Below are 27,442 nucleotides of genomic sequence, written 5' to 3'. Positions count from 1 at the left end.
GAAGCTTTGAGAGCATCAACAGGAGAGACTTTTTTCACAGACTGCCTCTAAAGTGTATACTACTTCGATGTCTGGTCTAGCTTCTTATATACTATGGGCAAATCCATGAAGTGTGCAGCTATTAAGGAGCTAATACCTTCTTCAGAACAAGTGAAGCTCATATATATGTGTTTTTTCTTTAATGAATCTATGTTTTTATTGTGGGAAGGCCGGTCTCTTCTTGCGCATCTGTCCTATAAAACCCAAGATGAAGAATAAAGAAAGTGGTGTGGAATCACAGCTGTGTTTCTTAATATTTCTGTTCTGGTTGCTTTATATGTATTTGTTTTCACTTCTTTGTAGTGGCCTAATAAGTCAGTAGAGATTGAAGCAATTATTGACTCTGGGTCAAGTGGTTGCTTCCTTGATTCTACTCTGGTAGCTGATATTGGAGTTCTAAAGCAACTTCAATCCATTTTTTTGTTGCTGATGGAAAGTCAATGAGGTTGGCCTAGTTACTAAAGAGACTGTTTCAGTATTGGTTATCCTGGGCGCTGGACACAAGGAGACTTTACAATATTATGTTGTGGCTTCCCTCTGTTTCCTTTGATTTTAGCTTGGCTAAGGTTGCATAGTCCCACAATAAATTGAAATACTGGCAGCATTACTTTTGCTTCTACCTTTTGTCAAGATTCTTGCCTATAACATTTTTTTGTAATGTGTATTCTAATCATAGTACTACTTGACAATGTGCAAGATTTATCATGAGGCGAATGTCACGATCGGTTGCAGGCTCGCTCATTTGAGCTTGCAATGATGTTTATGAAACGTGGTTTAAACCGCTGCTTTATAAACTCTCTCTGCCAAACAAGTTGGCAGATGAAAATCACTGTGGATTAATTCGACCTGGGTGATTGACAAGCCCTACTTTTTATGCAGTTGGTTGCGTGAGGGTAGGGGTGGCATTGCACAAGTGTTTCCTTGTGCAATGATAAATATGATGAACAATTGCTTTTAAAGATAATAAACATCCATAGAAGTGGTGCTCAAGTGTTCCCGTTTGAGTGACCCTTGCTTTTTGTCATGTTCAAGTAGACATAATGTCACAGTGAGCTTCTCCTGTGTTGTGTATTTCATATTTGTTTAGTGTGAATAAACTATTTTTCTCTTGCAAGGTGTATCCAGTCCACGGATTCATCCTTACTTGTGGGATATTCTCATTCCCTACAGGAAGTGGCAAAGAGAGCACACAGCAGAGCTGTCCATATAGCTCCCCCTCTGGCTCCGCCACCCCAGTCATTCTCTTTGCCGCTATAACAAGTAGCATCTCCACGGGAGGGTAAAGTGAATGTGGTGTTAGATTTGTAGTTTTTATATCTTCAATCAAAAGTTTGTTATTTTTAAATAGTGCCGGTTTGTACTATTTACTCTCTGGCAGAAAGTGAAGAAGAATTCTGCTGAGAGGAAAATGATTTTAGCATGTTGTAACTAAAATCCACTGCTGTTCCCACGCAGGACTGAGGAGTACCAGAAAACTTCAGTTGGGGGGAACAGTTTGCAGGCTTAACTGCTACAAGGTATGTTCAGTCATCTTTTTTCTAGTCAAGACTTAGTAATGCTAGAAGACTGACAAGAATTCCCATGTGGGGAAGGTAAGCCATATTCTGAGACTCAGTATAGAAAGAAGGCTTAATTAACAGGGCTATTAATCTGGTGGACACTGTTAAGGGGCAATCGATTGCTTATAGTGATAATATGACGATTGTACAAGTTTTTTTATTAACTTTGGAGTGGTTTATGGGGTATTTATTCCACATGGCACAATATTAGACACCTATTGAGGGTTTGGAGGGCCCCACAACTCCGGAGTGGAGAGGGAGGGGGCCTAAATTTCGCGCCTCAGTTGCGCAGTTCAGATTGCAGACAGCTTCATGCAGCTTCACGTGGAGGGTCCAAAGAACACTTGAGGACTTCATAGAGGCTTATTTCTATCAAGTTATTCCCCAGGGGCAAGGTAGGGCCACAGCAGATTGCTATGGCACGGTGCTGTAGTTTGCTAACCGGTTGTCAGCTTTAGGTTGCTCCGGTTCGGCCATTAAGGGGTTAATTGACCTGAAATTTACTATGCAATCATTCTAAGGCATTAGGATACTGTGGTAAAAATTTCAGGAAGATTGGATTATTTTTTGAGATTTAGTAAAAAAGTGCGCTTTTTATTATTTAAAGGCACAGTACCGTTTTTTTCTCAAATTGTATTTTTCAGTATTTGAGTGCTGTCAAAGTCGGTTTAACATGTCTGAGCCTACAGATAGACGTTGCTCTATGTGTTTAGTAGCCATGTGGAACCCCCTTTACATTTGTGTTTTAAGTGTGCTAATGTGTCTAAGCATTTTAAAGATCACATTGTTTCACTTATAAATGTATCCCAAGATGATTCTTTAACAGAAGGTAACGAGGATAGCCCACCTTTCTCTCCCCATGTGTCGACACCAGTTACGCCCGCGCAAGCGATGCCTAGTACCTCTAGCGCATTGGCCCCTATTACATTACAACAATTAGCAGCAGTCATGGATAATTCCCTTGTGGCATTTTTATCCAAACTGCCAGTTTTTCCTAAAAAGCGTGATAGCTCGGTCTTAAGAACAGAGTATGAGCAATCAGAAGCTTTGGAGGATTTATCTGTTGTACCCTCACAACGCTCTGAAGGGACGGTGAGGGATGTGTTGTCCGAGGAAGAAATTTCTGATACAGGAAAGGTTTCTCAGCGGGCAGAATCAGATTCCTTAGTGTTTAAATTTAAGCTGGAACACCTTCGCGTGCTGCTTAAGGAGGTATTAGCTATGCTGGATGATTGCGACCCCATGGTGGTCCCAGAGAAATTGTGTAAAATGGACAGATATCTAGAAGTCCCTGTATACACTGATGCGTTTCCGATCCCGAAGAGGGTGGCGGATATTGTGGATAGGGAGTGGGAGAGACCAGGTGTACCCTTTGTTCCCCCCCTATCTTTAAGAAAATGTTCCCCATAACGGATCCCAGGCGGGACGCATGGCAGACGGTCCCTAAGGTAGAGGGGGCAGTTTCAACACTAGCCAAGCGCACAACCATACCAATTGAAGACAGTTGTGCTTTCAAAGATCCTATGGATAAAAAATTAGAAGGTTTACTAAAGAAAATCTTTGTCCAACAGGGTTTCCTTCTCCAACCTATTGCCTGCATTATTCCTGTAACTACTTCCACCAGAGCTGTGGCTTCCACTTGGGCCTTCAAGAATGAGGCTTCTGTTGAACAGATTTGTAAGGCAGCGACTTGGTCTTCACTGCATACTTTTGCCAAATTTTACAAATTCGATACTTTTGCTTCTTCGAAGGCTATTTTTGGGAGAAAGGTTTTTCAAGCAGTGGTGCCTTCCGTTTAGGTTACCTGTCTTGTTCCCTCCCTTCATCCGTGTCCTAAAGCTTTGGTATTGGTATCCCACAAGTAAGGATGAATCCGTGGACTGGATACACCTTGCAAGAGAAAACAGAATTTATGCTTACCTGATAAATTACTTTCTCTTGCGGTGTATCCAGTCCACGGCCCGCCCTGGCAATTAAGTCAGGTTCAAATTATTGTTTAAACTACAGTCACCACTGCACCCTATGGTTTCTCCTTTTTCTCCTAACCGTCGGTCGAATGACTGGGGGGGCGGAGCCAGAGGGGGAGCTATATGGACAGCTCTGCTGTGTGCTCTCTTTGCCACTTCCTGTAGGGAATGAGAATATCCCACAAGTAAGGATGAATCCATGGACTGGATACACCGCAAGGGAAAGTAATTTATCAGGTAAGCATAAATTCTGTTTCTTTCTATACTCAAAAATACAAGCCATAAACTAGCTTTTGCACTTTGTGTTCACTAATTAAAACCTCTAAAATAAAGATGCATCTTTTTGTAAACAGAGGATCTTCCTCTCTTAGGTAATTTTCTTAAAAATAAGAAGAAAGGATTGTTTGTAGTATGGCACAAATGAAATGTTTAAACAAATATTTAAAAACAGGTACCGCTCTGTAGGGCTGTGCAATTAATCACATGATGCAATTAATTGCGATATGAGGCAATGCAATTTCTGAATCTCATGAGGCTAAAATTTGATCAAAACAAAGCCAAAAAAAAAAAAAAACCCGTCTGGAACAGCTTCCTTAAAGGGACATGAAACCCAAATGTTTTCTTTCGTGATTTAGACAGAGCATGCTATTTTAAACAACTTTCCAATTTACTTCTGTTATTTAATTTGCTTCCTTCTCTTGTAATACTTTGCTGAAAGGTTTATCTAGGAAAGCTCAGTAGCAGTAAAGAAACTAGGTTCTAGCTGCTGATTGGTTGCTGCATATACTGTATATACAGATTGTCATTAGCTCACTCATGTGTTCAGTTAGAATCCAGTAGTGCATTGCTGCTCCTTCAACAAATTATACCAAGAGAATGAAGCAAATTTGATAATAGAAGTAAATTGGAAAGTTGTTTAAAATTGTATGTTCTACCTAAATTATGAAAGAATTTTTTTGGGTTTCATGTTCCTTTAACATGTCTTGCCAATTACACAAACTCTCAGTCCAGCCCAGCAGCAGCACTGATCACTCCTCCAGGGGGGTGGACTAGGAAGCGTCACTTCAGTGTAACAGTACGTAATGCTACCGCCACCATTTTACTTGCCCCAGTCCTGAGGTGTGCACAGACATGGAAGGTGGCGGACAGTCGGGGCACTTTTCTCTGGCCTATTCCGTCTGCAGTGCAAACTGTTTTAGACAATTAAATGATTTTTTAATGCAAAATGTTAATGTTCTTTTAACAAACAAATACATACATATCCATCTTTAGACATATATATGTATGTATGTCTATGTTAAAACCCTTTGCCTACCTTTTTTTCCCCCCTAACACCTGAGACCTCATATCTTTGAGCCTTTTTATCTTTTGTGTGCAATATTTTTTTTAATAATTTTTATTAGTGTTATTATGAGTGTAACTGTACTTTGTAATGTATTTTTTATGTGTTTTGTGACACTTTTATGTTTTGCAAAACAGTTATCCAGAGCTCTAAAGTCGCGGTAATCATTCTAGCGTAAATCATGATTGCACTTAAAGGGACAGTCTAGTCCAAAATAAACTTTCATGATTCAGATAGGGCATGTAATTTTAAACAATTTTCCAATTTACTTTTATCACCAATTTTGCTTTGTGCTCTTGGTATTCTTAGTTGAAAGCTTAACCTAGGAGGTTCATATGCTAATTTCTTAGACCTTGAAGGCCACCTCTTTTCAGAATGCATTTTAACAGTTTTTCACCACTAGAGGGTGTTAGTTCATGTATTTCATAAAGATAACACTGTGCACGTGAAGTTATCTGGGAGCAGGCACTGATTGCTAAACTGCAAGTCTGTTAAAATAACTGAAATAAAGGGGCAGTTTGCAGAGGCTTAGATACAAGATAACCACAGAGGTTAAAAGTGTATTAATATAACTGTGTTGGTTATGCAAAACTGGTAAATGGGTAATAAAGGGATTATCTATCTTTTAAAACAATACAAATTCTGGTGTAGACTGTCCCTTTAAGCAATCCCGATTACTTTCAACTCGTAATACCAGTGATAAGCCCGACAAGCACAAACCCCTTATTGCTCAGGCGCAAACATTTGCGTGCCACTCGTAATCTGGTCCTATGTTGTTGGGTTCTCACATATGATATATACATAAAATAATGGTATAGTGTGAATCTGCAGGGTCTGCTGAAAAAAACAGTATATAATATGTGTGGGTTTCTCATTGAAAAGGGACCTACAGTAGGGCTTAAATCTAAGCAAAACCCCAAAACAGTTCAGCATATGGGTGGAAATAGTTCAGCAGATAATGGGTTAATATTCTGTACTGTTAATCTTGTTTCTAAACTAAAACACGTCAGAATACAAAATACTTTTTTTTTTTTAACAATAAACGATCTTTGAATAAAAAATATTTTACAGTATAATGCATATAAAATACACCACATAGACACATGTACTGTATACCCATAATGCCCCAGCTTAAATGTATGACTAAGTAATTTACATGTTTTGCTATTCTTTCGAAGTGAAAAGCTTAATTTCACATGTAGATTGCTATTGCACTTTCACACTGTATGGTATTAGTGTAAACACGTGTATTGTAAGGGATATTCTTGCTGAATGGCCATTGTATAAGTGATTTACTTTTGTAAAAGATGTAACTGGTAGATTTCTAGTAACTTCGCAATGGGAATCATGGTTTACTTTCAGTTATGGTAAGTTACACTCAAACTAAAGTATTTTCAAGTGGTAAAACTTTACTTTTAACTTGTAATACAAGCGCACAGATGCTTGCAATATAATCGCTGTAGCACTGTCACGCAAGCGCAGTTTACACTAGAAATCGGACACAAAAGACCACTCTATATATAATCTAGGCCTATGTTGGTCCAATAAATGGTATCACCAACTGCAGCCTGTAGGCTTACTGTTGTTTAAATGTTTAAATAGTGTTTCAAATATTTTAGATAATGCATTTAAATATATTAATACAGGATGTGCCAATCTGAGGACTTCAGTTTTCTCAAATTCTAAACAAGAAGATGAGCCATTTGTGATGGACCACCAACAGTTTAAACGTGAGGAATGTCCTGTAAATATCAGTAATGGTAAGTAGTTACATAGTAGATGAGTTTAAAAGAAGACAAATGTTGATACTTTTTTGTCCTAGCTATCATAGTCGTTAATAATATTTTATACCATAAATTATATTTAAACCCTTTATGAAGTTATCCATTGATCTGTTGTTTCATAGTTTATTAGCGTGATAACCTCTTTTCTTTCCTGAAGGTGAAATTTCCTTTCCTCTAGCCTAAAATGGTGATTTTTTCACAATCAAGTATGGTTGGTTTAAACAGTGAACTATTAACTCTCTTTACGCCCCTCAACATATTTGTATAAGGTAGTCATACTACCTTGCAGTCACCTCTATACTAGAGAAAAAATTAGCAAATCGCTCTTCATAACTTAAAACTTTCATAACCCTTATTCATTTTGCAATATTCTTTTTGAGAAACAGCAAACTTTGTATTCATAGTAAGGTCATACTAGAGATTTGCAGATATACGAAATAAAAAAGAAGGCGCCACCATAGTGCACGGTCAGTAGAACAAACAAGCCCCAAATGCGCAGGTATAGCTGGTACTTACAAGCTCCCAGACACTTGAGAAGTGTCACAAACGCCTCCTGGAACCTTTAGAGTCGTCCAGCTGTCTCACACTCTCGCAGAGGTCAATCCACTCTTGGGGGTACCGGCTGTGTTTTTCTCCCAACAGGACTACAGGTCACAGATAAGCTCTCACCATCTAGCAGCCTATTAACCTGTATTGGAGGTAACTTAGCCCGGTAGGTATAATTACACAGTTGTTCAGGTGTTTATAACACACTGTGTGAAATAATCTCTCCAAATGTGATGCAAAATAAGTTTGTGGAAACAAAGTCTTAAAAGTAAAATGACTTTATTTTAGCAGCACCACCCATACTAGAGATTTATATACTGGCAGTATTGTGATTTTGATCCCATGTGTCTCACTTTTTTGCATTTCAATTTGTTATTTGTGCACTGCATCTTTATATATTTATACTCCTAAATCCATTTCATTTGTTTCCTCATTATTTTTCCCATTTAACTAGAAGGAAGATTTATAATCTCTCCTTTTAAGACCATAATGTTTTTATCCATCAATTGTACATCTTAGTTGCAATTTCCAACCCATTCTTTCAGTTCATAAAATCTGTTTAACAATTAAGCTAACTTCATACTAGGGAAATATGAAGTCGTAACAAAGGGATGAAAGGGAAGAAATAGGTCTTGGCCTGAGTGAAGGAGATGGGTAGGAAAAAATGTGTAAACAAGGGCAGATAATGAGGAGGCTACAGTGATGATGCAGCCCTTGTATATATGGCAGGGGCATTCATGATGAATTGCAGGTTTGCCTGTAAGGCTAGAAGGGATGAAGTTGATGTAGTCAAGGTAGTATATAGGTTGCTTCGATATTTAAACCGATACCTCCAGATCATAAATTTTACCCATACGCCATCTTGTGGCGTTTTTTTTCAAACTGCATGTTCCCATTTCATTTTAAGCTGTAGTGGATCCAGCAACAAAGTAATCCCAGCACTCTAAGGTATGGACACACCAAACTCCAATTGAATAAAAGCAAAAAAGTATTCTTTATTCCAATTTTAAGTTCTTAAAAACAGCAGCAATATATCAAATCAGAAGGAAGTGGAAGTTCAGGTCAAACATGTTTCGTCTGCAATAACGTAACTTCCTCAATGACCTATAAGGTTAGGAACTACCATACATGTTTATATAGGGCAAAAGACACCCCCCCCCTATATAGTATTAGAATTAACCATTTAATTGATCAAATACAATTTCTCTAATATGCATGATAGAATACCTAATCTTAATGTTGGCTACTTTTTGTTTTCTAAATGATACGTGCACAAATATATAGTTCATAATACTGTTTTTATATCTGACTATTTTTAGTCTATTAATTAATTCATTGCAGTTTACTGAGTGAGAAACATATATATGCACATAATTGAATGAGAACTATTTTGTACACATCTAATATTATACAAATACATGATTTTTCACTAGATCCAAAAAGGGAAAAGAGGAATACAAAATTGGAATAGACATTATATACATTATTTTCATTATTACCATATTCCAGACCAAACTTTTTTAGTCTGAAATTTTACCTATTCATGATAATCAATTAACTAATAGTGTAGTGTTTAAACCCAACAAACTTGTTATTATCTATAAATAGCATATTATGCATATCTTCAATCGACAAATAATTTTACATCTCATTCGCTGTTCAGGCCTATAGGGATCCTAGTTCCCAAGGTAAAGATCCAAAAAACTTCCTGTTGTTTTAATGATCTAATTCTATCACCCCCTCTGGGATGTCTAGGTACATGTTCAATGCCCTGTACTTGCAATAAAGAGCTATTTGATGCATGAAAATTGTGGAAATGCTGGGCTATGGGTGTAGTTGATTCTGGATCATCAATTGCTCGTAAGTGCTCCAGAAATCTGTCCTTAAGACATCTGGTTGTATGACCTACATACTTCTTTCCACAGCCCCTGCATGTGAACAAATATACTACATATTTGGTATTACAGTTAATATACTGTTTAATGTTATAGATTTTGGATTCATTTTGCGACCTAAACTCATGTCCAAGAATGATGTAGGAGCATGTTTTACATCTCCCACTGCCGCATCTATGGTATCCTGGCTTCTTACTTAGCCAATTTGTTTTGTTTTCTGAGGGTAACATAGAGGGCGACAACATATTTCCCAATGCTTTTGATTTTCTACTTACAAATATGAGGCCTGAGTCTATTATTTCACTCATAGTATTATCAGTTCTCAAAATGGGTAATGCACTCTTGATGATATTGCATATTTGACTGTACTCTCTATTATAAGTAGTGATAAAAAAAGGTTTTCTATCATACTTTTTAGTGGATTTCTTATTCTTCTTTTTATACTTCAGTATAGAGTTCCTATCCATACTTTCAAACTGTTTCTTTGCACTGTCTAACTGTGCTGCATTATAGCCTCTATTCAGAAACCCTTGCATGATTTCATTTGAATATACATTATAGTCATCAGTTGAAGTGCAATTCCTCTTTACCCTCATATATTGACTTTTTGGTATAGCCTTAATAATGTGGCCTGGATGACAAGATCTTGCATTGAGAATAGTATTACCCGCTGTAGGTTTTCTGTACAAGCTGACTATAATATCAGTATTTCATTCATTAGTTTTGAGCATCACATCCAGATATGGGATGGATGTCCTGGAAAACTCCAAAGTAAAATCTAGATTCATATTGTTATGCTTGATATACTTCAAAAACTCTTGCAGATCATTTAGATCGTCAGATTCCCACACGAACAGCAGGTCATCTATATATCTGCCGTAATAACGTATATTGTCTCTGAAAGGGTTCCTATCTCCAAAACGTGGAACAGCTCCCACCAACCTAAATATAGGTTGGCATATTATGGCTGTTCCACGCTTTTGGAGATAGAACTCACCCTCAAACAAAAAGAAATTATGAGTCAGAAGATACTCAATAGATATTTTAATGAATTCCTTGACATTATCATCATAACCTGAGTACCTCTTCAAAAAGTCAATGGCTTGTATTCCCTGCTGATGTGGGATAGAGGTGTACAATGACACCACATCCACCGTAAGAAAACAATAGGAGTGTTGCCAGCCAACCTTTTCCACCTCAGTAATTAAATATGTGGTGTCACGTATATAGCTTTTAAGATTTTTTACAAGTGGTTGTAGATATGTATCCACTATTTCACTCAAAGGTTCATTTAAAGAATCAATGCCCGCAATAATCGGGCGTCCTGGAAGCATAATAGGATCTTTATGTACATTTGGTAAATAGTGGAATATAGCTGTTACAGGGTGATCCACCCTAAGATATTCTGCATTTGTCTCCGTAATTACTCCACTATTTAGTGCACTATCCACTATAGAGTAGATTAGTTTTCTGTATTTGAAAGTAGGGTCTGTGGTTAATAACTCCTAAACCTCATCGTCACCAGCTGTCTATTCGCTTCTTTAATATAGTCATCCCGTTTAAGTAGAACTACATTTCTGCCCTTATCTGAATTGCGAATCACAATTGTCTTTTCACATTCAAGCTGTTTAAGTGCCTCATATTCTCTTTTGTTGAGATTGTTTTTAGAGTATTTTTTTCTGTTAATATTCTGGTTCAAACGTGTCAATTCATTCTCAACAGTTTTCTGGAACACTTCAACAGCATTGGTTCTGGAATGAACAGGATAAAACTAGACTTCTGCTTAAATTTAGCTAAATCTAGTTTCCATGTCATAAACTATATTATCACTCTCAGTTTGAAGAGACGCCAACTGTAATTCAGTATAAACATCTTGAAAATTAAAGTCTAGATCATTTCTAATGTTCACATCCTGATCTAATTCAATAGTTTCTGTCATAACTCCTGTATCCGAAAAAAGTTTCTCCTGTTAAGTGTAGTCAGTCCACGGGTCATCCATTACTTATGGGATTATATCTCCTCCCTAACAGGAAGTGCAAGAGGATCACCCAAGCAGAGCTGCTATATAGCTCCTCCCCTCTACGTCATACCCAGTCATTCTCTTGCACCTAACTAATAGATAGGACGTGTGAGAGGACTGTGGTTGTTAAACTTAGTTTTTATTTCTTCAATCAAAAGTTTGTTAATTTAAACAGCACCGGAGTGTGTTGTTTTTTCTCAGGCAGCATTAGAAGAAGAATCTACCTGAGTTTGTGTATGATCTTAGCGGTCGTAACTAAGATCCATTTGCTGTTCTCGGCCATTCTGAGGAGTGAGGTAACTTCAGAACAGGGGACAGCAGGCAGGGTTCACCTGCAAGGAGGTATGTTGCAGTATATTATTTTCTAAGGAATGGAATTGACTGAGAAAATACTGCTAATACCGATGTAATGTAAGTGCAGCCTTAAATGCAGTAGTAGCGACTGGTATCAGGCTGATATGTATGTATGTTTACACTGAGGTATTTCTGGGGAATGGAACTTCACTAAGAAAATACTGTATACATTTAAGTTATATTTGAGCCTGCACTGCAGTGAAAGCGACTAGCAGCAGGCTTATTAATAACATTTCATCATTTTATTTTTAAAACGGTAACTGGCATGTTAATCGTTTTTCTCCAACATAGGTGTGTCCGGTCCACGGCGTCATCCTTACTTGTGGGATATTCTCTTCCCCAACAGGAAATGGCAAAGAGCCCAGCAAAGCTGGTCACATGATCCCTCCTAGGCTCCGCCTACCCCAGTCATTCTCTTTGCCGTTGTACAGGCAACATCTCCACGGAGATGGCTTAGAGTTTTTTAGTGTTTAACTGTAGTTTTTCATTATTCAATCAAGAGTTTGTTATTTTCAAATAGTGCTGGTACGTACTATTTACTCAGAAACAGAAAAGAGATGAAGAATTCTGTTTGTATGAGGAAAATGATTTTAGCAACCGTAACTAAAATCCATGGCTGTTCCACACAGGACTGTTGAGAGCATTAACTTCAGTTGGGGGAACAGTTTGCAGTCCTTTGCTGCTTGAGGTATGACACATTCTAACAAGACGATGTAATGCTGGAAGCTGTCATTTTCCCTATGGGATCCGGTAAGCCATGTTTATTACGATTGTAAATAAGGGCTTCACAAGGGCTTATTTAGACTGTAGACATTTTTTGGGCTAAATCGATTGATATTAACACTTATTTAGCCTTGAGGAATCATTTATTCTGGGTATTTTGATATAATAATATCGGCAGGCACTGTTTTAGACACCTTATTCTTTAGGGGCTTTCCCAAAGCATAGGCAGAGTCTCATTTTCGCGCCGGTGTTGCGCACTTGTTTTTGAGAGGCATGGCATGCAGTCGCATGTGAGAGGAGCTCTGATACTTATAAAAGACTTCTGAAGGCATCATTTGGTATCGTATTCCCCTTGGGTTTGGTTGGGTCTCAGCAAAGCAGATACCAGGGACTGTAAAGGGGTTAAAGCTTAAAACGGCTCCGGTTCCGTTATTTTAAGGGTTAAAGCTTCCAAAATTGGTGTGCAATATTTTCAAGGCTTTAAGACACTGTGGTGAAAGTTTGGTGAATTTTGAACAATTCCTTCATGTTTTTTCGCAATTGCAGTAATAAAGTGTGTTCAGTTTAAAATTTAAAGTGACAGTAACGGTTTTATTTCAAAACGTTTTTTGTACTTTCTTATCAAGTTTATGCCTGTTTAACATGTCTGAACTACCAGATAGACTGTGTTCTGAATGTGGGGAAGCCAGAATTCCTATTCATTTAAATAAATGTGATTTATGTGATAATGACAATGATGCCCAAGATGATTCCTCAAGTGAGGGGAGTAAGCATGGTACTGCATCATTCCCTCCTTCGTCTACACGAGTCTTGCCCACTCAGGAGGCCCCTAGTACATCTAGCGCGCCAATACTCCTTACTATGCAACAATTAACGGCTGTAATGGATAATTCTGTCAAAAACATTTTAGCCAAAATGAACCCTTGCCAGCGTAAGCGTGGATGCTCTGTTTTAGTTACTGAAGAGCATGACGACGCTGATATTAATATCTCTGAAGGGCCCCTAACCCAATCTGAGGGGGCCAGGGAGGTTTTGTCTGAGGGAGAAATTACTGATTTAGGGAACATTTCTCAGCAGGCTGAATCTGATGTGATTACTTTTAAATTTAAATTGGAACATCTCCGCATTTTGCTTAAGGAGGTATTATCCACTCTGGATGATTGTGAAAATTTGGTCATCCCAGAGAAACTATGTAAAATGGACAAGTTCCTAGAGGTGCCGGGGCTCCCAGAAGCTTTTCCTATACCCAAGCGGGTGGCGGACATTGTTAATAAAGAATGGGAAAGGCCCGGTATTCCTTTCGTCCCTCCCCCCATATTTAAAAAATTGTTTCCTATGGTCGACCCCAGAAAGGACTTATGGCAGTCAGTCCCCAAGGTCGAGGGAGCGGTTTCTACTTTAAACAAACGCACCACTATTCCCATAGAGGATAGTTGTGCTTTCAAAGATCCTATGGATAAAAAATTAGAAGGTTTGCTTAAAAAGATGTTTGTTCAGCAGGGTTACCTTCTACAACCCATTTCATGCATTGTCCCTGTCACTACAGCCGCATATTTCTGGTTTGATGAACTGATTAAGGTGCTCGATAGTGACTCTCCTCCTTATGAGGAGATTATGGACAGAGTCAATGCTCTCAAATTGGCTAATTCTTTCACTCTAGACGCCTCTTTGCAATTGGCTAAGTTAGCGGCTAAGAATTCTGGGTTTGCTATTGTGGCGCGCAGAGCGCTTTGGTTGAAATCTTGGTCGGCTGATGCGTCTTCCAAGAACAAGCTACTAAACATTCCTTTCAAGGGGAAAACGCTGTTTGGTCCTGACTTGAAAGAGATTATCTCTGATATCACTGGGGGTAAGGGCCATGCCCTTCCTCAGGATCGGCCTTTCAAGGCAAAAAATAGACCTAATTTTCGTCCCTTTCGTAAAAACGGACCAGCCCAAGGTGCTGCGTCCTCTAAGCAAGAGGGTAATACTTCTCAGGCCAAGCCAGCTTGGAGACCAATGCAAGGCTGGAACAAGGGAAAGCAGGCAAAGAAACCTGCCACTGCTACCAAGACAGCATGAAATATCGGCCCCCGATCCGGGACCGGATCTGGTGGGGGGCAGACTCTCTCTCTTCGCTCAGGCTTGGGCAAGAGATGTTCTGGATCCTTGGGCGCTAGAAATAGTCTCCCAGGGTTATCTTCTGGAATTCAAGGGACTTCCCCCAAGGGGAAGGTTCCACAGGTCTCAGTTGTCTTCAGACCACATAAAAAGACAGGCGTTCTTACATTGTGTAGAAGACCTGTTAAAAATGGGAGTGATTCATCCTGTTCCATTGAGAGAACAAGGGATGGGGTTCTACTCCAATCTGTTCATAGTTCCCAAAAAAGAGGGAACATTCAGACCAATCCTAGATCTCAAGATCTTAAACAAATTTCTCAAGGTCCCATCTTTCAAGATGGAAACCATTCGAACTATCCTTCCTTCCATCCAGGAAGGTCAATTCATGACCACGGTGGATTTAAAGGATGCGTATCTACATATTCCTATCCACAAGGAACATCATCGGTTCCTAAGGTTTGCATTCCTGGACAAACATTACCAGTTCGTGGCGCTTCCTTTCGGATTAGCCACTGCTCCAAGGATTTTCACAAAGGTACTAGGGTCCCTTCTAGCTGTGCTAAGACCAAGGGGCATTGCAGTAGTACCTTACCTGGACGACATTCTGATTCAAGCGTCGTCCCTCCCTCGAGCAAAGGCTCACACGGACATCGTCCTGGCCTTTCTCAGATCGCACGGCTGGAAAGTGAACGTGGTAAAGAGTTCTCTATCCCCGTCAACAAGGGTTCCCTTCTTGGGAACAATTATAGACTCCTCAGAAATGAGGATTTTTCTAACAGAGGCCAGAAAGACAAAGCTTCTGGACTCTTGTCGAATACTTCATTCCGTTCCTCTTCCTTCCGTAGCTCAGTGCATGGAAGTGATCGGGTTGATGGTAGCGGCAATGGACATAGTTCCTTTTGCGCGCATTCATCTAAGACCATTACAACTGTGCATGCTCAGTCAGTGGAATGGGGACTATACAGACTTGTCTCCAAAGATACAAGTAAATCAGAGGACCAGAGACTCACTCCGTTGGTGGCTGTCCCTGGACAACCTGTCACGAGGGATGACATTCCACAGACCAGAGTGGGTCATTGTCACGACCGACGCCAGTCTGATGGGCTGGGGCGCGGTCTGGGGATCCCTGAAAGCTCAGGGTCTTTGGTCTCGGGAAGAATCTCTTCTACCGATAAATATTCTGGAACTGAGAGCGATATTCAATGCTCTCAAGGCTTGGCCTCAGCTAGCGAGGACCAAGTTCATACGGTTTCAATCAGACAACATGACGACTGTTGCGTACATCAACCATCAGGGGGGAACAAGGAGTTCCCTAGCGATGGAAGAAGTGACCAAGATTATTCTATGGGCGGAGTCTCACTCCTGCCACCTGTCTGCTATCCACATCCCGGGAGGGGAAAATTGGGAAGCGGATTTTCTGAGTCGTCAGACATTGCATCCGGGGGAGTGGGAACTCCATCCGGAAATCTTTGCCCAAGTCACTCAACTTTGGGGCATTCCAGACATGGATCTGATGGCCTCTCGTCAGAACTTCAAAGTTCCTTGCTACGGGTCCAGATCCAGGGATCCCAAGGCGGCTCTAGTGGATGCACTAGTAGCACCTTGGACCTTCAAACTAGCTTATGTGTTCCCGCCGTTTCCTCTCATCCCCAGGCTGGTAGCCAGGATCAATCAGGAGAGGGCGTCGGTGATCTTGATAGCTCCTGCGTGGCCACGCAGGACTTGGTATGCAGATCTGGTGAATATGTCATCGGCTCCACCTTGGAAGCTACCTTTGAGACGAGACCTTCTTGTTCAGGGTCCGTTCGAACATCCGAATCTGGTTTCACTCCAGCTGACTGCTTGGAGATTGAACGCTTGATTTTATCGAAGCGAGGTTTCTCAGATTCTGTTATCGATACTCTTGTTCAGGCCAGAAAGCCTGTAACTAGAAAGATTTACCACAAAATTTGGAAAAAATATATCTGTTGGTGTGAATCTAAAGGATTCCCTTGGGACAAGGTTAAGATTCCTAGGATTCTATCCTTCCTTCAAGAAGGATTGGAAAAAGGATTATCGGCAAGTTCCCTGAAGGGACAGATTTCTGCCTTGTCGGTGTTACTTCACAAAAAACTGGCAGCTGTGCCAGATGTTCAAGCCTTTGTTCAGGCTCTGGTTAGAATCAAGCCTGTTTACAAACCTTTGACTCCTCCTTGGAGTCTCAATTTAGTTCTTTCAGTTCTTCAGGGGGTTCCGTTTGAACCCTTACATTCCGTTGATATTAAGTTATTATCTTGGAAAGTTTTGTTTTTAGTTGCAATTTCTTCTGCTAGAAGAGTTTCAGAATTATCTGCTCTGCAGTGTTCTCCTCCTTATCTGGTGTTCCATGCAGATAAGGTGGTTTTACGTACTAAACCTGGTTTTCTTCCGAAAGTTGTTTCTAACAAAAACATTAACCAGGAGATTATCGTACCTTCTCTGTGTCCGAAACCAGTTTCAAAGAAGGAACGCTTGTTGCACAATTTGGATGTTGTTCGCGCTCTAAAATTCTATTTAGATGCTACAAAGGATTTTAGACAAACATCTTCCCTGTTTGTTGTTTATTCAGGTAAAAGGAGAGGTCAAAAAGCAACTTCTACCTCTCTCTCTTTTTGGATTAAAAGCATCATCAGATTGGCTTACGAGACTGCCGGACGGCAGCCTCCCGAAAGAATCACGGCTCATTCCACTAGGGCTGTGGCTTCCACATGGGCCTTCAAGAACGAGGCTTCTGTTGATCAGATATGTAGGGCAGCGACTTGGTCTTCACTGCACACTTTTACCAAATTTTACAAGTTTGATACTTTTGCTTCTTCTGAGGCTATTTTTGGGAGAAAGGTTTTGCAAGCCGTGGTGCCTTCCATTTAGGTGACCTGATTTGCTCCCTCCCTTCATCCGTGTCCTAAAGCTTTGGTATTGGTTCCCACAAGTAAGGATGACGCCGTGGACCGGACACACCTATGTTGGAGAAAACAGAATTTATGTTTACCTGATAAATTTCTTTCTCCAACGGTGTGTCCGGTCCACGGCCCGCCCTGGTTTTTAAATCAGGTCTGATAATTTATTTTCTTTAACTACAGTCACCACGGTACCATGTGGTTTCTCCTATGCTATTATTCCTCCTTAACGTCGGTCGAATGACTGGGGTAGGCGGAGCCTAGGAGGGATCATGTGACCAGCTTTGCTGGGCTCTTTGCCATTTCCTGTTGGGGAAGAGAATATCCCACAAGTAAGGATGACGCCGTGGACCGGACACACCGTTGGAGAAAGAAATTTATCAGGTAAACATAAATTCTGTTTTTTCTGAGGTACTTGGTGATAAAACTTTATGGGCATGATTTTTACCACATGGCTGTCGTTTGTTTATGAATAAAATCAGTTTACTGAGCTTCCCCACTGTTGTATTATGAGTGGGAGGGGCCTATTTTAGCGCTTTATTGCGCAGTAAAAATTCAGTCACAGTCTTCCTATTTCTTCCTCCATGATCCAGGACGTCTCTACAGAGCCCAGGGGTCTCCAAAACTAGTTTTGAGGGAGGTAATCACTCACAGCAGACCTGTGAGAGTGTGTTTTGACTGTGATAAAAACGTTTATATTAAATTGTTATCCGTTTTTGGGTACTAAGGGGTTAATCATCCATTTGCTGGTGGGTGCAATCCTTTGCTAACTTAATGCATTTACTGTGAAAATTTGGTTGCTATAACTAATTTGGTTCATTGTTATTTCAACTGTGACAGTTTTTTTGTGCTTCTTAAAGGCACAGTAACGTTTTTTATATTGCTTGTAAATTTATTTGAAAAGTATTTTCCAAGCTTGCTAGTCTCATTGCTAGTTTGTTTAAACATGTCTGACACAGATGAATCTCTTTGTTCAATATGTTTAAAGGCCAATGTGGAGCCCAATAGAAATTTGTGTACTAATTGCATTGATGCTACTTTAAATAAAAGCCAATCTGTACATGTAAAGAAAATTTCACCAGACAACGAGGTGGAAGTTATGCCGACTAACTCTCCTCACGTGTCAGTACCTTCGCCTCCCGCTCAGGAGGTGCGTGATATTGTGGCGCCAAGTACATCAGGGTGGCCCTTACAAATCACTTTGCAAGACATGGCTAATGTTATGACTGAAGTACTATCTAAATTGCCAGAATTTAGGGGTAAACGCGATCACTCTGGGGTAAGAACAGAGTGCGCTGATAATAATAGAGCCATGTCTGATACTGCGTCACAATTTGCAGAACATGAGGACGGAGAGCTTCATTCTGTGGGTGACGGATCTGATCCAAGTAAACTGGACTCAGACATTTCAAATTTTAAATTTAAGCTTGAGAACCTCCGTGTATTACTAGGGGAGGTTTTAGCGGCTCTGAATGATTGTAACACGGTTGCAATTCCAGAGAAATTATGTAGGCTGGATAGATACTATGCGGTACCGGTGTGTACTGATGTTTTTCCTATACCTAAGAGGCTTACAGAAATTATTAACAAGGAGTGGGATACACCCGGTGTGCCTTTTTCACCCCTTCCTATATTTAGAAAAATGTTTCCAATAGACGCCACCACACGGGACTTATGGCAGACGGTCCCTAAGGTGGAGGGAGCAGTTTCTACTCTGGCTAAGCGCACCACTATCCCGGTGGAGGATAGCTGTGCTTTTTCAGATCCAATGGATAAAAAGTTAGAGGGTTACCTTAAGAAAATGTTTGTTCAACAAGGTTTTATATTACAACCCCTTGCATGCATTGTGCCTGTCACGGCTGCGGCGGCATTCTGGTTTGAGTCTCTGGAAGAGACCATTAGCTCAGCTCCATTGGATGAGATTATAGACAAGCTTAAAGTCCTTAAGCTAGCTAATTCATTTATTTCTGATGCCGTAGTACACTTAACTAAGCTTACGGCTAAGAACTCCGGATTCGCCATTCAAGCGCGTAGAGCGCTGTGGCTTAAATCCTGGTCAGCCAATGTGACTTCTAAATCTAAATTGCTTAACATACCTTTCAAAGGGCAGACATTATTCGGGCCCGGTTTGAAAGAAATTATCGCTGACATTACTGGAGGTAAGGGCCATGCCCTGCCTCAAGACAGGGCCAAACCAAGGGCTAAACAGTCTAATTTTCGTGCCTTTCGTAACTTCAAGGCAGGAGCAGCATCAACTTCCTCCGCTCCAAAACAGGAAGGAACTGTTGCTCGCTACAGACAGGGCTGGAAACCTAACCAGTCCTGGAACAAGGGCAAGCAGGCCAGAAAGCCTGCTGCTGCCCCTAAGACAGCATGAAGTGAGGGCCCCCGATCCGGAAACGGATCTAGTGGGGGGCAGACTTTCTCTCTTCGCCCAGGCTTGGGCAAGAGATGTCCAGGATCCCTGGGCGTTAGAGATCATATCTCAGGGATATCTTCTGGACTTCAAAGCTTCTCCTCCAAAAGGGAGATTTCATCTTTCAAGGTTGCCAGCAAACCAGATAAAGAAAGAGGCGTTTCTACGCTGTGTACAAGACCTTTTACTAATGGGACTGATCCACCCAGTTCCGCGGTCAGAACACGGACAAGGGTTTTACTCAAATCTGTTTGTGGTTCCCAAAAAAGAGGGAACCTTCAGACCAATCTTGGACTTAAAGATCCTAAACAAATTCCTAAGAGTTCCATCGTTCAAAATGGAAACTATTCGGACAATCTTACCTATGATCCAAAAGGGTCAGTACATGACCACAGTGGATTTAAAGGATGCCTACCTTCACATACCGATTCACAAGGATCATTACCGGTATCTAAGGTTTGCCTTCCTAAACAGGCATTACCAGTTTGTAGTTCTTCCCTTCGGGTTAGCTACGGCTCCAAGAATCTTTACAAAGGTTCTGGGCTCTCTTCTGGCGGTACTAAGACCGCGAGGAATAGCGGTAGCTCCGTACCTAGACGACATTCTGATACAAGCGTCAAGTTTCCAAACTGCCAAGTCTCATACAGAGTTAGTTCTGGCATTTCTAAGGTCGCATGGGTGGAAGGTGAACGTAGAAAAGAGTTCTCTATGGCCACTCACAAGAGTTCCCTTCTTGGGGACTCTTATAGATTCTGTAGAAATGAAAATTTACCTGACAGAGGACAGGTTATCAAAACTTCTAAATGCTTGCCGTGTCCTTCATTCCATTCAACACCCGTCAGTGGCTCAATGCATGGAGGTAATCGGCTTAATGGTAGCGGCAATGGACATAGTACCTTTTGCACGCCTGCATCTCAGACCACTGCAATTGTGCATGCTAAGTCAGTGGAATGGGGATTACTCAGATTTGTCCCCTATGCTAAATCTGGATCAAGAGACCAGAGATTCTCTTCTATGGTGGCTTTCTCGGCCACATCTGTCCAGGGGGATGCCCTTCAGCAGGCCAGATTGGACGATTGTAACAACAGACGCCAGCCTGCTAGGTTGGGGCGCTGTCTGGAATTCCCTGAAGGCTCAGGGATCATGGACTCAGGAGGAGAGACTCCTTCCAATAAACATTCTGGAATTAAGAGCAGTTTTCAATGCCCTTCTGGCTTGGCCATCAGGTTTCAGTCGGACAACATCACGACTGTGGCTTACATCAACCATCAGGGAGGGACAAGGAGTTCCCTAGTGATGATGGAAGTCTCAAAGATAATTCGCTGGGCAGAGTCTCACTCTTGCCACCTGTCAGCGATCCACATCCCAGGCGTGGAGAACTGGGAGGCGGATTTCCTAAGTCGCCAGACTTTTCATCCGGGGGAGTGGGAACTTCATCCGGAGGTGTTTGCCCAACTGCTTCAGCATTGGGGCAAACCAGATCTGGATATCATGGCGTCTCGCCAGAACGCCAAGCTTCCTTGTTACGGATCCAGGTCCAGGGACCCGGGAGCGGTACTGATAGATGCTCTGACAGCACCTTGGGTTTTCAACATGGCTTATGTGTTTCCACCCTTCCCGATGCTTCCTCGATTGATTGCCAGGATCAAACAGGAGAGAGCATCGATAATTCTAATAGCGCCTGCGTGGCCACGCAGGACCTGGTATGCAGATCTAGTGGACATGTCGTCCTGTCCACCTTGGTCTCTACCTCTGAGACAGGACCTTCTGATTCAGGGTCCTTTCAAACATCCAAATCTAATTTCTCTGAGGCTGACTGCATGGAGATTGAACGCTTGATTCTATCAAAGCGGGGATTCTCGGAGTCAGTGATTGATACCTTAATACAGGCTAGGAAACCTGTTAAACAGGAAAATTTACCATAAAATATGGCGTAAATACTTACATTGGTGCGAATCCAAGAGTTACTCATGGAGTAAGGTTAGGATTCCTAGGATATTGTCTTTTCTACAAGAAGGTTTAGAAAAGGGTTTATCTGCTAGTTCGTTAAAGGGACAGATCTCAGCTCTGTCTATCCTTTTACACAAACGTCTGTCAGAAGTTCCAGACGTTCAGGCTTTTTGTCAGGCTTTGGCCAGGATTAAGCCTGTGTTTAAGACTATTGCTCCGCCGTGGAGCTTAAACTTAGTTCTTAACGTTCTGCAAGGTGTTCCGTTTGAACCCCTTCATTCCATTGATATCAAGCTGTTATCTTGGAAAGTTCTGTTTTTAATGGCTATTTCCTCGGCTCGAAGAGTTTCTGAGTTATCGGCCTTACATTGTGATTCTCCTTATCTGATTTTTCATTCAGACAAGGTAGTTCTGCGTACTAAACCTGGGTTCTTACCTAAGGTAGTCACTAACAGGAATATCAATCAAGAGATTGTTGTTCCATCATTGTGCCCTAACCCTTCTTCAAAGAAGGAACGACTTCTGCACAATCTGGACGTCGTCCGTGCCCTGAAATTTTATTTGCAGGCAACTAAAGATTTTCGCCAAACTTCTTCCCTGTTTGTCGTTTATTCTGGACAGAGGAGAGGTCAAAAAGCTTCGGCTACCTCTCTCTCTTTCTGGCTTCGTAGCATAATACGTTTAGCCTATGAGACTGCTGGACAGCAGCCTCCTGAAAGAATTACAGCTCATTCTACTAGAGCTGTGGCTTCCACTTGGGCCTTTAAGAATGAGGCCTCTGTTGAACAGATTTGCAAGGCTGCAACTTGGTCTTCACTTCACACTTTTTCGAAATTTTACAAATTTGACACTTTTGCTTCTTCGGAGGCTGTTTTTGGGAGAAAGGTTCTACAGGCAGTGGTTCCTTCCGTGTAAAGATCCTGCCTGTCCCTCCCGTCATCCGTGTACTTTTAGCTTTGGTATTGGTATCCCATAAGTAATGGATGACCCGTGGACTGACTACACTTAACAGGAGAAAACATAATTTATGCTTACCTGATAAATTCCTTTCTCCTGTAGTGTAGTCAGTCCACGGCCCGCCCTGTTTTTACGGCAGGTCTAAATTTTAAATTAAACTCCAGTCACCACTGCACCCTATAGTTTCTCCTTTCTCGTTTGGTTTCGGTCGAATGACTGGGTATGACGTAGAGGGGAGGAGCTATATAGCAGCTCTGCTTGGGTGATCCTCTTGCACTTCCTGTTAGGGAGGAGATATAATCCCATAAGTAATGGATGACCCGTGGACTGACTACACTACAGGAGAAAGGAATTTATCAGGTAAGCATAAATTATGTTTTTTTCAAAACAAGTGATCTTACAAATTTATTAACATCTACTATTGTTCTGAACAAATTAAAATGACTAGTAGGTAAAAAATGTAAACACTTTTTCTTGGGTTTTATTTAGTTAATTGATAATCAGATAGATTAATAACATTCAAATTTTCTAAATGTATTTCCTCTCCTTGTCCCTTGTCACCCTGTCTCTGTCTTCTGGGATATCTGTGGTGTTTCCTGAGTTATATATGCTTTTTTCTTTCACTTTTCTCCTACTTCTTCTTGTTTTCCTTTTTTGTACTTTACTCTGTTCCTGACTATACCCTCCCCGTTTTTTGACTTAGTGGATTCATTTACATTGGGGATAGTATCAGTTTGTAAAACAAATGATGTAGCAGTATTTGTCTCGGCTCTTTCTTCCCCTGCAATGTCAAAAAATGAGGAGTTGTAGTCATAATCAGTATCTTGGTCACTGAATGTGACTTTTTTTGTTAACTTGTTGTATTGTGTTCTCCTAAATTTATTTCTATTTCCCATGTGTCCACTTATATACACTGTTGTTCTCATAATCTTGTTTGTCCCTAGAGATCTTTACTTTTTTAAATTTCCACATATTCTCTTTAAATTCATGAATTATACATCTGATTTTTTCATCATATTTCTTAAAATCCTCATTGGCTGCAAATGGTCTTATATATTCCTGGATCTTTTTAATTTCATTATTAAGATCCATTTTTTGTTGATTTTTATATTCAATCAAAAGATCCATTAAAGCCATTGAGCAATTTGTAAGAATATCATTCCATTTTGCAATAAAAGTACTATTGGTTACTTCAAAAGATGGAAATTTGCGTATTCGCAAACCCCTTGGAATACGTAGAAACTTTTTATATATCAAGAAAGTCTTAATATCAAGTTCCAATCGAGTGTCCACTTTTAATATTTTTTCCATTTTGAAAAATAAAGTATCCATATTTCTCCAACATAGGTGTGTCCGGTCCACGGCGTCATCCTTACTTGTGGGATATTCTCCTCCCCAACAGGAAATGGCAAAGAGCCCAGCAAAGCTGGTCACATGATCCCTCCTAGGCTCCGCCTTCCCCAGTCATTCTCTTTGCCGTTGTACAGGCAACATCTCCACGGAGATGGCTTAGAGTTTTTTAGTGTTTAACTGTAGTTTTTATTATTCAATCAAGAGTTTGTTATTTTAAAATAGTGCTGGTATGTACTATTTACTCTGAAACAGAAAAGAGAAGAAGATTTCTGTTTGTAAGAGGAAAATGATTTTAGCAACCGTTACTAAAATCGATGGCTGTTTCCACACAGGACTGTTGAGAGGAATTAACTTCAGTTGGGGGAACAGTGAGCAGACTTTTGCTGCTTGAGGTATGACACATTCTAACAAGACGATGTAATGCTGGAAGCTGTCATTTTCCCTATGGGATCCGGTAAGCCATTTTTATAACAGACAGAAAAAAAGGGCTTCACAAGGGCTTTTTAAGACTGTAGACATTTTCTGGGCTAAATCGATTTATATATAAACATATTTTATACTCCATAGCCTTGAGGAATTATTTTAATCTTGGGAATTTTGTAAAATAACCGGCAGGCACTGTATTGGACACCTTATTCTCTAGGGGCTTTCCCTAATCATAGGCAGAGTCTCATTTTCGCGCCTGTATTGCGCACTTGTTTTTGAGAAGCATGACATGCAGATGCATGTGTGAGGAGCTCTGATACATAGAAAAGACTTTCTGAAGGCGTCATTTGGTATCGTATCCCCCTTTGGGCTTGGTTGGGTCTCAGCAAAGCAGATACCAGGGACTGTAAAGGGGTTAAATATAAAAACGGCTCCGGTTCCGTTATTTTAAGGGTTAAAGCTTCCAAATTTGGTGTGCAATACTTTTAAGGCTTTAAGACACTGTGGTGAAATTTTGGTGAATTTTGAACAATTCCTTCATACTTTTTCGCAATTGCAGTAATAAAGTGTGTTCAGTTTAAAATTTAAAGTGACAGTAACGGTTTTATTTTAAAACGTTTTTTGTACTTTGTTATCAAGTTTATGCCTGTTTAACATGTCTGAACTACCAGATAGACTGTGTTCTGAATGTGGGGAAGCCAAGGTTCCTTCTCATTTAAATAGATGTGATTTATGTGACACAAAATTTAGAGAAAATGATGCCCAAGATGATTCCTCAAGTGAGGGGAGTAAGCATGGTACTGCATCATCCCCTCCTTCGTCTACACCAGTCTTGCCCACACAGGAGGCCCCTAGTACATCTAGCGCGCCAATACTCCTTACTATGCAACAATTAACGGCTGTAATGGATAATTCTATCAAAAACATTTTAGCCAAAATGCCCACTTATCAGCGAAAGCGCGACTGCTCTGTTTTAGAAAATACTGAAGAGCATGAGGACGCTGATGATATTGGTTCTGAAGGGCCCCTACACCAGTCTGAGGGGGCCAGGGAGGTTTTGTCTGAGGGAGAAATTTCAGAATCAGGGAAAATTTCTCAACAAGCTGAACCTGATGTGATTACATTTAAATTTAAGTTGGAACATCTCCGCGCTCTGCTTAAGGAGGTGTTATCCACTCTGGATGATTGTGAGAATTTGGTCATTCCAGAGAAACTATGTAAAATGGACAAGTTCCTAGAGGTCCCGGGGCCCCCCGAAGCTTTTCCTATACCCAAGCGGGTGGCGGACATTGTAAATAAAGAATGGGAAAGGCCCGATATACCTTTCGTCCCTCCCCCCATATTTAAAAAATTGTTTCCTATGGTCGACCCCAGAAAGGACTTATGGCAGACAGTCCCCAAGGTCGAGGGGGCGGTTTCTACTCTAAACAAACGCACCACTATACCCATAGAAGATAGTTGTGCTTTCAAAGATCCTATGGATAAAAAATTAGAAGGTTTGCTTAAAAAGATGTTTGTTCAGCAAGGTTACCTTCTACAACCAATTTCATGCATTGTTCCTGTCACTACAGCCGCGTGTTTCTGGTTCGACGAGCTAGAAAAAGCGATCAATAATAATTCTTCTTCTTATGAGGAGATTATGGACAGAATTCGTGCTCTCAAATTGGCTAATTCTTTCACCCTAGACGCCACTTTGCAATTGGCTAGGTTAGCGGCGAAAAATTCTGGGTTTGCTATTGTGGCGCGCAGAGCGCTTTGGTTAAAATCTTGGTCAGCGGATGCGTCTTCCAAGAACAAATTGCTTAACATTCCTTTCAAGGGGAAAACGCTGTTTGGCCCTGACTTGAAAGAGATTATCTCTGATATCACTGGGGGCAAGGGCCACGCCCTTCCTCAGGATAGGTCTTTCAAGGCCAAAAATAAACCTAATTTTCGTCCCTTTCGCAGAAACGGACCAGCCCCAAGTGCTACGTCCTCTAAGCAGGAGGGTAATACTTCTCAAGCCAAGCCAGCCTGGAGACCAATGCAAGGCTGGAACAAGGGAAAGCAGGCCAAGAAACCTGCCACTGCTACCAAGACAGCATGAGATGTTGACCCCCGATCCGGGACCGGATCTGGTGGGGGGCAGACTCTCTCTCTTCGCTCAGGCTTGGGCAAGAGATGTTCTGGATCCTTGGGCGCTAGAAATAGTCTCCCAAGGTTATCTTCTGGAATTCAAGGGGCTTCCCCCAAGGGGGAGGTTCCACAGGTCTCAATTGTCTTCAGACCACATAAAAAAACAGGCATTCTTGCATTGTGTAGAAGACCTGTTAAAAATGGGAGTGATTCATCCTGTTCCATTAGGAGAACAAGGGATGGGGTTCTACTCCAATCTGTTCGTAGTTCCCAAAAAAGAGGGAACGTTCAGACCAATCTTAGATCTCAAGATCCTAAACAAGTTTCTCAAGGTTCCATCGTTCAAAATGGAAACCATTCGAACAATTCTTCCTTCCATCCAGGAAGGTCAATTCATGACCACGGTGGATTTAAAGGATGCGTATCTACATATTCCTATCCACAAGGAACATCATTGGTTCCTAAGGTTCGCATTCCTGGACAAGCATTACCAGTTTGTGGCACTTCCGTTCGGATTAGCCACTGCTCCAAGGATTTTCACAAAGGTACTAGGGTCCCTTCTAGCTGTGCTAAGACCAAGGGGCATTGCAGTAGTACCTTACTTGGACGACATTCTGATTCAAGCGTCGTCCCTTCCTCAAGCAAAGGCTCACACGGACATTGTCCTGGCCTTTCTCAGATCTCACGGATGGAAAGTGAACGTAGAAAAGAGTTCTCTATCTCCGTCAACAAGGGTTCCCTTCTTGGGAACAATAATAGACTCCTTACAAATGAGGATTTTTCTGACAGAGGCCAGAAAAACAAAACTTCTAAACTCTTGTCAAATACTTCATTCTGTTCCTCTTCCTTCCATAGCGCAGTGCATGGAAGTAATAGGTTTGATGGTAGCGGCAATGGACATAGTTCCTTTTGCGCGCATTCATCTAAGACCATTACAACTGTGCATGCTCAGTCAGTGGAATGGGGACTATACAGACTTGT

At 41.0% G+C, this 27,442-nt stretch overlaps 1 protein-coding gene across 1 annotated transcript in view; it reads left to right on the top strand.

Moving 5' to 3' along the window:
• The window catches only part of LOC128638500 (gastrula zinc finger protein XlCGF57.1), a 212,806-nt gene that overhangs the window by 93,434 nt on the left and 91,930 nt on the right, over positions 1-27,442 (top strand). Inside the window, exon 5 of the mRNA XM_053690488.1 lies at positions 6,554-6,667. Within this exon, the coding sequence (XP_053546463.1) occupies positions 6,554-6,667 (114 nt within the window). The remainder of the gene's footprint in view (positions 1-6,553; positions 6,668-27,442) is intronic.

The sequence above is a fragment of the Bombina bombina genome, chromosome 8 (assembly GCF_027579735.1).
Source record: "Bombina bombina isolate aBomBom1 chromosome 8, aBomBom1.pri, whole genome shotgun sequence".
Lineage (NCBI taxonomy): Eukaryota > Metazoa > Chordata > Amphibia > Anura > Bombinatoridae > Bombina > Bombina bombina.
The sequence above is the reverse complement of the archived record's forward strand: the minus strand, read 5'-3'. Positions and strand labels throughout refer to the sequence as shown.